We start from the raw sequence: 15,628 nt of genomic DNA, 5'->3' as shown, positions 1-15,628 counted from the left end.
CAACACATACCATAGTGTTAACATAGATGGCAGTGTCAACATATACCACAGTGTTAACATCGATGACAGTGTGAACACATACCACAGTGTGAACACAACCACAGTGTTAACATCTATGACAGTGTCAACATCGATGACAGTGTGAACACATACCACAGTGTGAACACATACCACAGTGTTAACATCTATGACAGTGTCATAGTGGTTTTAGTATACCTAATATTCCTGTTGATTTTACCCAAACATATCTTTGTTCACTTGATGTGAATAGAGCAGTAAGAGTTGCTCCAACAGTCACCATACCAGGATGTTAACACCGACGACATTGTCAACACATACCACCGTAGTAGTGCCATCGTTTATAGTGTATAATTTAGATGAAAGGGATGGACACATTATAACTATAGAATGGATTTTATTGTTCAACGTTATATGAATAGAAAAGGTATAGCTGCTTAATTAAAATGTATTTCTATAAAAGGAACCTGCTGTCCAGTAGAATAAACCTCTTGTCTTTATACAAATTGAAAATTAACAAACTGTTGTTGTGGGATTACATTACTGAAGCCTGTACCGGGAATAAAGTCAATTTGGTTTTGAAACGAAGACGGGCGCGAATTACTGGGTACTTGTACTGTCATGTCTTGTCGTTGTCGTCGCAGTCGTTCAATAATTCCTTCCAACCGTAATGCCAATGATTGCCGATTTGGTAAAACTGGTGCTGGTCGGGCACCTGTTCTTACATCGACAAGCTCGGAAGTAAACATATTGTTAAAGACTCTATTTCTATTCCTAACAACACTATTTCCAGCACTGAAAGTATTAGCTGCTTGGTTGTTCAATGTTTCTCCGTTGGTTCTCAGATCTGTAAGTGGAGACTGGAAGTGGAGATCTGAATTAGAACCAGCGTTAAACGCTGATGATGCCATCAGATTTTCTTGTGGATCAGGAGGTGTGTTGAAGTCTGTGGGATTGCCCTCGCCAGTAACACATATCCGCCTTTGGTTGTCCCAGATTAGCACTTGACGGTTCCGCCATGCTGGATTTATACACTGTGACCTCCGTGTCGCTTGTCCAGGTGATCGCTGATATGTAGCGCGTCTAGCAACCCAGTTCATGTAACCATCCCGATTCAGCAGCGGAAAACGCGGATCTACCGGAAACATTACCATATTCTGCCTTGGACGTTGGGATGGGTTCGTACCAGCTTGGAAAGGATATTCTTCAGGTCTACGCATTCGCCTCTGGGCATCTCGCCACAGTTTATCGACGAAGCTGTGATGGAACCAAAAGACAGGATCGGAAGGCGCTGATACAATGCTCAGTAGAGTGCCTCCCGACCACACGTGTGGACCGTTGTGATAACCCTCGCATGTTACCTGATCTGTGTAAACCAGTTCCCTGTTACTCCTTCTGCTCGTGATGGACTCGACATTCTCTCGTGCAATCAACGTTCCAGATCGTCCAATATTTCTGGATATACGGTTTCCGTTGGGCTCAGTAAATGTGCGGAAGGGACCAGTCCGTACGGTTCCACGACCGTTACCGAAGTAAAACCTCGTCCATACAATGGATCGTGTGGGATCTGTAATGTGGAAATCTAGAGAAGAATCCCAGTAAGGCATCGGGAACGACAGGTAAAACTCGATCCTGTGATAAGTTGTAAACAGTGTGTGTTATATACAAATAGGGACAACAGAAAAGTATAGTAACATTTATCTATATCCATGAGTTTCCTTTTTCATATGAGATTTATGAAACGATTCTTAGAGTCATATGAAAAGAAAACGAGTGTAAGATCCTTTTTATCACATAATCAAGATTTGTGGAATTTATTCGTGTAAAACGGCAGTTTTCATGCAATCTTGAAATGCAAAAAGCCGCCATTTTGACTCCAGTGCGTAAGTCTGTGACGTCATGAACTTGTCATAGGCGTGACGTCACAATTGAAACATCACAGGGCTGATAGTTCATAATACATGTGTTAATATGCCAAATAATATGACATGGGTATACTTATTTTATAACACAGTACATTATGTGATAAATAAACAATAACATATTTATCTATGAAGCAAACAACATGTCCTTGCGTAATAGATATAGAGGATATGTCATAAGTTTCCCTTCATATTAGATTTATGATACAAGTTTTGGATTGTTCACCTGTTTGCGAGCCTCTGGCGAGCAAACATGAAAAATTTAAAACGGGTATCATCAATCTAATATGAAGAGAAACGAAATACAGATTCTTTTTATCATATAATACAAGGTAAACTCTATAATTGTGATCTGAAACGAATATTTTGCACTTGGCCGCCTCTGAACGATGAAAATGGCGTCCGCTTCACAAAGACGCTATGCAAACATGATAAATTATTATTTATCTATTCCAGATAAAGTACTGTTAACGATATTTTGCACTTCTTAGCAACCTGTTTAGATTCGGTGAAATGATAAGCCTGCTGTATTCCACTGTGTGATTATAAAAAGCGACTTATATCCCCCAACCCTCCGATGCGGAATCGGAGTGGTTCCTTGTCCTCGGTTTAGAGGGGCAGTGTAGACCCAATATATGTACCTATTTTATCACATTGAATGTGCATCGGATTGCGACGAATGTAGGGCCCCCTGCATAATCTCTGTGTATTCTACGAAATTGATATGCTGCTCCCCCCACACACACTTCTTGGAACAGTTGCGAGGACTTAACAACCATCAACTCTCCAGTCAGTTACCGAGAACCACTCCTATAAGATACGTATCGTACAGGAACAGGGTCATCTGTGTGAATGTACTATAGTCATTCCTCAAACAGTTAACAATTATAATTTATTTAGTGGAAACAATACACCTGGAGACAATTGCTTTTTTCTTCTAACCCAACCAATGAGACGTGTCGTTACAGCCGCTAATAGTATAGCTAATTGATTTATACATCATTTATACGAGCACTCTGTTCCCTACTGTTTTGTTGTTAATATGACATGGAATTTTATCAAATAAATAATGATGAGAAAATTGGGTAAAGGGCGAAGGAGAAGTTCTCACCATATTAGTAATATTCGGTGCCAGCCGAGGAAAGCCGGTCCACCGTGGGCGCCCCCAATGGCAGCATCGTTGTGGAAGTCAACAATTGTTCGGAGTTCCTGCAAACATGTAGTAAACATCTCAGTATAAGTTCAACATACCAATCTCTTTATATATCAGTCATTGTTTATCTTACTCTTTATTTATTCCCTCTCTGTGTCTCTCCGTGTCTGTCTTTCTCTGTCTCTGTCTCTGTCTCTTCTCTCTCTTTTACTCTCTCTATCTATCTCTTTGTCTATCTCTTAAATGTCAGATGCATTCTGTACTCCCCTCCCTTCTCTGTGTGTCTCTGCGTGCTTTAAGCTCAGATGGTTAGAACGACTTTTGACTTACTGACTGTCGTTGAACGACTAGCTCAGATAGTCAAAACGACTGTTTGCAGGTCCAAGTTTTTTTTCACAAAAAAGGTCGCAAGCAATGCCCACTTATCTTTACACACATAACTTCTATACTTATGAGTTCTTGAATATCTCGATTATTAATGTTAAATAGCAATACTTTTCTCCATCATTTCTCCATAAATTTTGACCGTTCTGTTTGTTGTTTTATGTATTTTATTCCAAAATAAATCATTTATTTGATTGGGAATATTTTTTCATCCAAAAAACTGAAAAGACAATGAAAAAATCAATAAAAGAAAACAAATAGATTAAATAAAAAGCGAAACGTCGTGAAAATTCTGCAAAAAAAGAGAACAATATAAAAAACGTGCTTCTTTTCAGAAATATTTTCTTAAATGTACTAGGGTCAATTTCGATACTTGGTTACAGTACGTGGATGCTTAGCACGAACATTTATTTGAAGTCATGTGATCGAATCGAATATCATTAGGAATTATTTACAGTATTTATTTTTATTGACGTGGAATATTTCGACTAACTACTACAAATTAAGACATATATATGATTACTTACCCCACTCCTAAATAATCTATTAAACCCGGTCGTGACCTGACGCCATTCTGCCGGGTTAAGCGCGCGTACTTCGCGTCGCATTCTATTTCGGACCCGTCCCGATTGTCTCTTCACTCGCCAGTGATCAGATGTCATCCGTCGTAGCACTTCACTGAATTGGTTGATCCTTTCCTGAGTAATGTTAGGGTGTAACGTCTTGATTGCGTCGCCTTTGAAGCAGTCCAAATAGGAAATAATCTGTTGTTTTTCCTGTTCATGACTGACCTCTCCAAAGGTCACAGACTTATTGCTGCATTCATATAAAGTTTGTGGATATGTTCGCACTTGATATTTTGAAAAATGTTCATGCGCGAAAATTAGGACAAACTGGCTAATCCAGAAAATAACACGCAACGCAGATGGCATAATGTCCTGAAAAGAGCGAATATAAACAGAATGTAGTAATAATATATGGTCGATACGTAGAAATAATGTATGGCAGAAACGTAGAAATGATGTATGGCAGAAACATAGAAAGGATGTATGGCAGATACATTGAAATTATGTATGTCAGATACGTAGATATAATGTATGGCAGACACGTAGATATAATGTATGCCAAATACGTAGAAATAATGTATGGCAGAAACATAGATATAATGTATGGCAGACACGTAGATATAATGTATGCCAAGTACGTAGATGTAATGTATGGCAGACACGTAAATATATAGTATGGCAGATACATTGAAATAATGAATGGCAGATACGTAGAAATAATGCATAGCAGAAACGTAGATATAATGTATAGCAGAAACGTAGAAATAGTGTATGGCAGATAAGTAGAAATAATGTATGGCAGAAACATAGATATAATGTATGGCAGAAACGTAGATTTAATGCAGGGCAGACACGTAGAAATGATGTATGGCAGAAACGTAGAAATAATGTAAGGCAGAAACGTGGATATAATGCATGGCAGAAACGTAGAAATAATGTATAGCAGAAACGTAGATATAATGTATGGCAGAAACGTAGAAATAGTGTATGGCAGATACGTAGAAATAATGTATAGCAGAAACGTAGATATAATGTATGGCAGAAACGTAGAAATAATGTATAGCAGAAACGTAGAAATAGTGTTATGACAGATAAGTAGACATAATGTATGGCAGAAACATAGATATAATGTATGGCAGAAACGTAGAAATAATATATAGCAGTAACATAGATATAATGTACAGCAGAAACGTGGATATAATGTATGGCAGAAACGTAGAAATAATGTATAGCAAAAACGTAGATATAATGTATTACAGAAACGTAGAAATAATGTAGAGCAGAAACGTGGATATAATGTATGGCAGATACGTATAAATAATGTATAGCAGAAACGTAGATATAATGTATGGCAGAAACGTAGAAATAATATATAGCAGAAACATAGATATAATGTATGGCAGAAACGTAGAAATAATGTATAGCAGAAACGTAGAAATAGTGTATGGCAGATACGTAGAAATAATGTATAGCAGAAACGTAGAAATAGTGTTATGACAGATAAGTAGACATAATGAATGGCAGAAACATAGATATAATGTATGGCAGAAACGTAGATTTAGTTTAAACATATTTTATTGCCAAAATAGTGACAACAGGTTTTGGCACAAGTTATTACAACATTATTTACGCCCTTTCCTCAAATATATACATCAGATTTACAAACATGGCACAACTGGGTATCAAATAATATGTATAATAGTAGCATTACAACAACAGAAACAAAAAGAGAAAGAAAAAGAAAAAAAGAAAGAACAACATTGAACAGTCTCACAAATTGAGTATAAAAATATCAAACGCCTTACGAATTAAAACCTACCGCTGGTCTTTATGAATATTTGCACGTTACGAAAAATATCATTATTTTGTTTAGAAGACAGATCCGGAATACCAGATAACAATATACCTAAGGAGATTTCATTAACAAAATTTAGATTTTGAAACAATTCAAATCTCTGGTGTGTATAAACTGGACATTCAAAAAAGAAATGATAGGCGTTTTCACATGGAGATCCACAGACACAGGCGGGACTATCTACGATGTTGACTCTAAATAAATCATAATTTAGGGAACTGCAGTTGTACCTTAATTTAGTGTGAATTATATTTAGTTTTCGTTCACCATTACCAAAATAACTGGGCGTCTTGGTGTCCGATTCTCGATAGATTGCTTTTTTGAATCTTCCTAAAGTGACCGATGATCTTTTAGCAGTATCTAAATTGTTCCAAGAGCGAAGCGTAGAAGGTAAGAAGGATGAATTTGTACTAGAAAGTCTGAAATTTGGTATTACAAAGTCATTACTGTTTCTTAAAGGATATCTGACATTTCGGTTTACTGTATTGGGTAGAATTTTGTTTAAGAATGCAGCGGTGATACCATTTTTCATTTTGTACAATAACTGCAGTTTCCCTTTTTTCTCCTGTCTGAGAGTCTTTCTAACCCCGATTCAAAATAGAGAGCATAATTATTAGCATAGGAAGGAAGACCAGTAATGATACGTGCGGCTTCACGTTGTCATTTTTTCAACGTGTATATAATGTAGGGCAGATACATAGATATAATGTATGGCAGAAACGTAGACATAATGTATAGCAGACACTAATAGTTAAAATGAAGCCAGCAACTACGCAAATGTAAATAACAATGAATGAAACCAACCAACAATAAAACGAGGCTTATACTTTAATGCGTATAATGACACATTGTGTTGATGAACGTAAATCGTGTAGTTTAGATATACAGTTTGAAAGGAGACGAAATACTTTGAAAAAAAGATTTAAGAGAATCGACCAAGAACGATGTATTGTTTTTGGCATTTTCCCTCAAATATTCAAAAACTTTAAATTACTGAACATTCCCTTTAAAGTTTTTGAATATTTGAAAGGAAATGCCAAAAACAATACATCGCTCTTGGTCGATGTCCATGACTAAATTACTGAACATTCCCTTTAGTCAGTTTTGAACAGCTTTCGCGAAGCGTTGTTCTGGAAACAATGGTTACCATTTTTGAACAAAGTTTATATTTATACTTAGTTATTACACATAATATACTATTAATATATCTGGTATATGATATAACTGGTACCTACACATGATATAACTAGTATATTATGCAATTTAAAAATTGAATAACTCGAATTAGAGAAAGACGATAACCGATCATCATTCGTTAAGAAACTTTCGCTTATCTTCCCTTTTCACATATCTTATTGCAATGAATCATATAATAAAAAAACACATGCAGATTGCACGATACGAAAGCAAGTTTAACTCACCTTTTTGTGCCTTGTTCGTTGACATGTATAACCCTTGACGTCTTCGACTAAATGATTAAAGCAGGCACATAACGGTGAATTTATTGTCGTAGCTACGTCATGCGTTTTCGTTAATGACTGCCCCGATTTTAGCTTTCTTGTCACGCTATTGAAGACGGTGATGAATGATTTGTGAATAACTTACACATTGTTGATTGTGTAATTCGGAATGTACAGGTAACTTCCTTATCAGAAAACAACTCTAAATATCAATTAATTTTCGTAACCCTTAGGTGTATATTTAATGTACTTTGTGGTCAATTTTGAGTGATATATGACAGGCACAACTATTTCTAAATTAATTACATATTTTGCGACTTTTCAGTTAAGTAGACATATGTATTGATAACTGTAATGCAGGGTGTGTGTCACTCCTTTGGTGATAGCATTAACCTTAATTATCTGACGGATTATCATAGTTTGGGTGCTTTTCCTGATTAAGATTCCAGTCATCCATGCGTTTTATTGTTTTGCATTTCCTGCATGTCATCCTGTTATTCCTTTTTTACTCATGGGACTGTTAAAGACGTTTCAAACATAACTGAGCTTCATTTTGGCGTGTCATGTCATTTTTTAGTTCAATGTTGACATGTTGTCGACACTCTGCGCTTCGAAGAATTATGGACAGAGTTAGTTCCTTGTACGTCACGATACTTCAATTAAACAGTTCATCAAAACGATTCAATGGAATATATTAGAATTTCGGAGAAAAAGAAGAATACAAAGATGACTCTAAGTATACGGAATCTTAACATGTAGAGAAAACTGTTTATCTTTTTAATTTTCCTTCTTAATTCGTTTTATGTGACAGACAAAGGATACAAATTGTATAATATGGACATTTCATATTTCCTTTTAACATCTTGAGAGCTTGAGAGTACAATATTCATTGTTATAGGTCCAGAGATTTCCCTCGGTCTGCTGCGTTGCCACGTAGTCTATGAGGGGTACATGTACTAAGTCCACGGGAAGGACAATATCAACTAGTTCGTCAAATATATGTTGAACGTCACGTCATCAAAGCTCTCCAGGGGAACCACGTGTAAAACGTCACAATATTGTTGATGTCGTCGTTTTCTTTAACGTTACTTTAGTCTGTTTTGCTCGAATGTTATAAACGGCAGCTGTGCACGGTAACGCATTAAATCGAAAGCCTCAGTTTCGTATTTCGTAACCGGAAATGAAGTATGTGAAAGTGAAAGTAGAAGTTTAATGCCACCAAATATACGTCTGGTTATAGCGGTATTACCATTATTTTAAAAGGTTAAGCATTATAAAGTAGATGGGGGGTAAGTGGTGGAGAAAGGGATGTTCCTATGTATTTCATAACTGAAGGAAAACGATCCTACTGCATGTATAACTTACACTTATGTCATTAAAATGTTTTATCTTGATTTTCTTCACGGATTTAATGTTTTAAAAGTAATATGATAAAATTGTATCATTACCCGTACAAATTCACAGACAGCTTATGGACATTTATTCATTGTTTCAGACTGGTGATAAACTTATATTAACTATAACAAACATATTAGGAACATTTATTAATTGTTTCGGGCTGCTTATTAACTTGTATTAACTATAACAAACATATTAGGAACATTTATTAATTGTTTCGGGCTGCTTATAAACTGGTATTAACTATAAAAAACATAAAAGGAACATTTATTATTTTTTTCAGGCTGCTTATCACAGACAATAGGAACATATTTTTTTATTTACTGTTTCAGACTGGTCATGCACCTGTATTTATTATCACAGACAGGCTATGGATCTTGAATTATATTGCTTAAGATAAAATTGTTTTAACTATCACAGACATAAAGGGATGTATGTATTTGTAATTCTATGTTCTATCGATATCTTGCAATTGTCATGTAAGGAACATAAATTCATTGTTTCAAACTGGTTATAAACTTGTATTTTTTTTGTACTATCACAGACAAGAGGTAATATTTCAGTATTTAATACATAATGATATACAGATAAGTGGTATTTCATCATCAGGTGCATGTTCTTTAAAGTCTTCGAGATATTGATCACTAGATATATTTTATAGAGATACAATTGTATTTTGTGACCTAAAAGGCATTTCACACAAGCCAGATTGTAACATGATAACAGCATGCACTTCATTACCATTCAAATATAAGATTTCATGGTAAAACAGATATTTATATAATGAGAAAATAAATAAATAAATAAAAATATTTTCCATTCAACCCCCTCCCCCCAGAAACAACAATAGCAATATATATGGGAACCCCAACAACCTTTTCACGTCCGATTGGGGAATCAAACCCTGGCCGCCTTGGTGAAAGGCAAGTGCGCTATCCACTGCACCATGCGACCATCCCTGTATGTAGTAGTATATACATGTGTAATACCTGTATATGATAGGTATACATGTGTAATATTACCTGTCTGTGCAAACTGATAGAATATATCATGTGTATACACCTATCTGTGATAATATATACATGTGTAATACCTTTCTGTAGTAGTAATTACATGTGCAGTACCTATCTGTGATAGTATATTCATGTTTAATACCTGTCTGTAGCAGTACATGTTTAATACCTGTCTGTAGTAGTATATACATGTGTTATACCTGTATATGATAGGTATACATGTGTAATACCTGTATGTGATAGTAAATACATGTGTAAAACCTGACTGTAGTAGTATATATATTGCTGAGCTTCACAATTTGGATACGCTTTTGTTAGGATTTTCCCAGGAGACTGGTCCTAACTCAGTGCCTCTTGTTTATTATAAAATATAACCAATATGTATTTACAAAAAAAATATTGAGAAGGTTATATAATGATAGTATATTAGAAGTGGTTTACAGAGTATATAAAGAGTGATATATGCATAGTATACAGAGAGTGGTATACAAAGTATATAAAGAATGGTATACAGCTTATAAAGAGTGGTATACAGCTTATAAACAGTGATATACAGGGTATATAAGGATTGGTCTTGTAACATAGTATATTAAGAGTGGTATACAGAGCATAGAGAGTGGTATAAATATTATACAGAGAGTTGTATTCAGAGTATAAATGAGTGATAAACAGAATATACGGAGAGTGCTATATGGCTGTACATAGTAAAGAAAAAGTGGTGTACAAAGTAATATACAGAGTATATAAAAAGTTTACCACTTTCATATATTCTATATACACATTTTAGTCCCCCACTGGTTCCTGGGGGATTATAGGTTTGCACTCTGTACTTCTATACTATTTCACCTCGAGTAACCAGATTTTGTGTACAAGGACATCTCATTCTTGGGATGGAGGAGTGCAAGAAGTATGTATCAGGATACTTTCCTAACAGTAGATACATTCATACATAATAGGTACTGTTGGTTAAATATAGAAATCATTACCTTTGGGGCACTACGGATTGCCTTACACATAATACTTTGCCTTGTTTTATAAATATATTAAATATATACTATGTACACATAATACTATCTTTACATATTTTGTATACTGTTTCTATAATGATGTTATGTATATGAAATATATCCCGAGACAGTTTTCAAATATACATGTATATCATCTACTTGCTGAAATTTGTTTATGGATTTACCTCATAAAGCGTCATTATTTATTGAGTAAGGGTATTCTCTATATAATACAGCCTCATTGCATAAGGTACTTGTATTTATCATCTCTATTATATATAGTGTCTATTCATTTTCCAGAAGATACAATGTACATGAAACAAAATATATACAAGGTATGTTTTCCGGTATAGAGAAAAATAAGACATTTCATCTTCAAAACCTACTCTTCCTGAATGACTGCCAAAATTGTAGCATATCTCAGGTCTGAAAAAAATATGGAAATTATTGAGATCCCCCAGCTGATATTTCCGGTATGGTTAGAGGTAATCAACAACTTTTAATGAAAAATAAAAATCCAGGTGAGCTATTAATAATTAATGCGCCTGTGCTTCTTGTTCAAGAGAGCTAGACCACAACTAGAACACTGACAGGTCAGTAAGGGCCCCGTCTTGTGGCAATTATATCCCCCATTATCATCAAGAAGCAATCTGCCCATATAGCTGAGCTTGACGTTTGACATTTAGACTTCAAAAAGAATCGCAAGGAAGCAAAATATACATTTTACATGTACTATGATGTGATGTGTTTCCTTCCACCTCCATATTTGCTGGGCTAACAGAAATGTAATTACCGGTGCAATACTCATTTGCTAGCTTTGATTTGTTTTATTTCACCTTTCTCCATCAAGAGCCAGGGTCAAAGTCAGAGTCAGAGATCCACTTTGTCTTTGACCTTTGGACCCAAATAAATGTAACAATGTAAAAGGAATAAACCTGATGTATGGGAGGTGTATATCTGATCTATAGGATATGGGGCAAAGAAGTAATTCCAACAGTGTGGCTCTATAGGATATGTATACCTGATCTAAAGGAGGTAAATACCTGATGTATGGGAGGTGTATACCTGATGTATGGGAGGTGTATACCTGATCTATGGGAGGTGTATACCTGATGTATGAGAGGTGTATACCTGATCTATAGGAGGTGTATATCTGATCTATAGGAGGTGTATATCTGATCTATAGTAGGTATATACCTGATGTATTGGAGGTGTATACCTGATCTATGGGAGGTGTATACCTTCAGTTTTTTTTATCAATTGTTGCCCATTTACTCCTGGGGAGGGGATACATTTTGCTATAGTTTATGGAAATAAGACTTTTCAAGATATATTTTATCCATTTTCAGTAGTTACAAATTCATACTTGGTTGGAGTTGTCATCATGTGCAAGCTAAGGGCCTGAGGGGCGGAGCCAAAATAGCTGAAACAATAATTGTCTACTTCAGATCCAGATATGAAAACATTCTCATGGATGGATATAGCCTGATGTGCTTAATCAAAATGTGAATTTCACAACCCCTGGGGTACCAATTCCTCCCTGGGAAGGGGCGAAATTCCCTAGTTTATGATCTAGTGCCAGTCACTTTTCATAAATAAAGATGAGATTAATTTAATCTTATAAAATAACCATGCTATAGTGATATGTACACATTAAAATTAACTTAACATTGGACTTAAAATTAACCTAGAGAGGTCAAGTTCGATCAAATGTAAAAATAAGCAGTTAATGTTCTAGGTATAATAAATTGTATTTCATTATAAATATTCTCCCTGTATTTTAGATTTGATTATATCTGGTAGATTGCAAGATTCTTTACCACCTGAGGTCTAAATTAACATATAGGACAGTCTTTGAAAAATGGGACACAATCTAAACAAACTACTTGGGGTGTTAACTAATTTGATTGGTTTGGCGGAACACTGAACAGCTGTACATGTTCTTTACCTGTTAACTCACAAAATACATGAGCACACACTTAATTTAAACCATGAATTTATAACACAGGATATTCAGCAAAAATCGATAAATTTTGCTTACAACAAACAATTAAGACAAGTGATGTGAATGATAAATGTTGAATCAACTTACTCAGCTTTCTGACATCAACTATCTGTATATATTTACCTGTAAATTGCTGTAAAAACAGCATACCACGGGTTAACAGATGTCAAAGAAACCAAGACCTCCTCATTAATAATATAAAACAAATACCCCCCCCCCCCTTCCCCAAATCAAACCAAACTAGAATTCTTCAACGAGGCTGTGTACTAAAAATAACATAAATCAAGATGAATTTTAATCTCACTTTATATTTGAGTATGTGGCGACTGATTATGATGACAATAATTATGCGCTCTTACCGAGTTTGGCATCATTACAGCTGCACTTAACTGGACCGTCATTATATAAATCCTCAGCAAACTACTTTCATTTGTCTCATTCTGGTTGAAAAAGACGTGCAACAGATTAATAAATGACAGTGATTCTCACCAATAAGAACTATTTCTGAAACTTTATCTTTTAGGCCAACAAAACTAAATTGTCATTTGAATAATTAAACATGTAGCAACTTCACAGACATTTTTTAAGATCCCAATGGCTCTTCGGAACACTCGAGTTTCTTTCGGAAAAGTTTATAACTTGGGATTATTCCAGTCATTTTAGTTTATATTAATGTGAGCTTTCTAACACCAATCTTTTAAAATTTATGCGTAAATATAATAATTAATATTTAAATATATCAACTAAACTTATTGATGATATTTTATATTCGTGTTAGTAATACTTCCTGTTGAAAAATACGAAAATTTCCGAGCGCAAAGCTAGTTTTACACAGCTCCCGTTTATCGGACTCGTTTTGCTCGACCTTCCTTCATTTATAATGCGTGACGTAAACACCATCTCGTGATCGTCACTTCGGGGAACGCTTGTGGAAGAGCGTTCTGATCTTCAGTCTCAAAGACAACGTTTACAGTTGTGGGGCGTAGAGGTAGGCTGACGTTGATCAGGGTTGCCTTCAGTTGTGGCAGTACGTGTTTGCAGCTCATGCGTCTTACTTAGTTGAATAAAAGATGTGAATAGGGAGAGGGGGCAACCGGAAGTCGCACAATATTGCACAACTTCTTGTTTGGTTGTTGTTACCAATAGCAACCCCGCGGAGTCTGATTTTTTCTCTCTGGAATATGTTTATAGATTCCTGTATTTTTTTTATTGCTAAGTTCTGTTGAAATGAACGTTTTCTATAATTTGTCCAGGAGTGTAAGAAAAAAAGGAATATGATTTTCCCTGTAAGCGTTTGACTGATAATTCGCAAAGAAAGACATAAATGAAGAAAGGAGGACGAACTTGTGTTTTGTATATTTTATGGGTAAATAAATAGAAACGAAGTAACCCAACCCTCTGTTTTTATCGTCATTATGAATGCTGTTATGATTCCGTCATCTTATGTTTTTTCTTCGTGATTAATTCAGTGACACTCAAGTCAACATCGAGATGAAGGCGTCTTACTTAGTTTTAATTTTACATAAATTTTTAAACCGTTTTAAATTAAGATAATACTGTATTTACTATAGTCTACTACTATTAAATCGAATGATATATCTGTATTGGTTTATATGTTATTGCTGTTAATGAAACAGTACTACTATAATATTGAAGTATACTTCTCTATTTGATGAAAGCTAATTCCTATTTCATTTAAGGATATAGAGGATATTTTACATTAATAACTAATATATTGCACGAGTATGGCTTATACTTTTTTTTATTTTTCACGAGTGCGCAACACTTTTTTAAAGCATAAAACATGAAAAATATAATGCATTAGAAAAGGGCGGGAATCAGAAGCATAACTATAATTAGCCCAATATTCTAATGACGTCACGCTTGACAACAAGGCTGCGCGCCATTACGAATGGGATACTCAACGCTTATAGCCTCCGACGTTTTCTGCTATTTTCTGGTATGATTGCTTATAAAAATGTTGATATGAAATAAGCACTGCCTATAAGCGAGCGCACATGGTTATGCAAGCTTTGTGATGATAGTGTGGATCTCGGGCGCCTGTAGCGCCCCAGCTAAGAATTTTAGGGTAACAAAACGAACAGAATCCCTCCTTAGGACATACGTGCGCTGAATATTCTTCCATGAAAAAGAAATGAATGGTAGTTTAAAAAAAATGTATTTTAATTATGAAAACCTGTCAGATATTCGTTGTAGGCCTTTTTGTTGTTACTTATTTACTATTATTTTTAACACCCTTGTCAATATATTGCCTGATTCCTTTAGAGTAGGGGAAGAATACCGGTATAAATCCCCTTTTTTGAGGGGATCAGGGGGATTGACCTGACCTTGACCTAGTTATGCATGGAATGCCAAAAAAGGGGATTTATATCGGTATTAGGGAAGGAGGATGTAATAGATAAAAAAGGGGAGCTAGAAGGAATGTGTAAACAAGACTGGACACGCGTCAAGTTAAAAGTAGTCGTGATACTTTGAGGGTTGTAATAGATAACAAAATGGGAGCTAGAAGGAATGTGTAAGCAAGACTGGACACACGTCAAGCAAGACTGGACACGCGTCAAGCAAGACTAGACACGCGTCAAGTTAAAAATAGTCGTGATGCTTTGGAAGTTGTTATAGATAAAAAGGGGAGGTAGAAGGAATGCCTAAGCAAGACTGGACACGAGTCAAGTTAAAAATAGTCGTGATGCTTTGGAATTTGTTATAGATAAAAAGGGGAGGTAGAAGGAATGCCTAAGCAAGACTGAACACGCGTCAAGTTAAAAATAGTCGTGATACTTTGAAAGTTGTAATAGATAACAAAAGGGAGCTAGAAGGAATGTGTAG

The 15,628-nt window shown here is 35.4% G+C and overlaps 1 protein-coding gene across 1 annotated transcript; it reads right to left on the bottom strand.

Moving 5' to 3' along the window:
- Nucleotides 1–398: 398 nt before the first annotated feature.
- LOC110449337 (tyrosinase-like protein 1) lies at nt 399–7,485 on the bottom strand. The gene is made up of 4 exons (XM_021496119.1): nt 7,320–7,485; nt 4,005–4,415; nt 3,052–3,149; nt 399–1,650 (listed from the first exon to the last, which is right to left on the bottom strand). The coding sequence occupies exons 2-4, from the start codon at nt 4,407–4,409 to the stop codon at nt 516–518; spliced, it is 1,638 nt and encodes a 545-aa protein (XP_021351794.1). The 5' UTR covers nt 4,410–4,415; nt 7,320–7,485; the 3' UTR covers nt 399–515.
- Between the last annotated feature and the right edge of the window lie 8,143 nt (nt 7,486–15,628).

This window comes from Mizuhopecten yessoensis, unplaced genomic scaffold (assembly GCF_002113885.1).
Source record: "Mizuhopecten yessoensis strain PY_sf001 unplaced genomic scaffold, ASM211388v2 scaffold4583, whole genome shotgun sequence".
Classification (NCBI taxonomy): Eukaryota; Metazoa; Mollusca; class Bivalvia; order Pectinida; family Pectinidae; genus Mizuhopecten; species Mizuhopecten yessoensis.
This window is presented reverse-complemented; position numbering and strand designations above follow the sequence as displayed.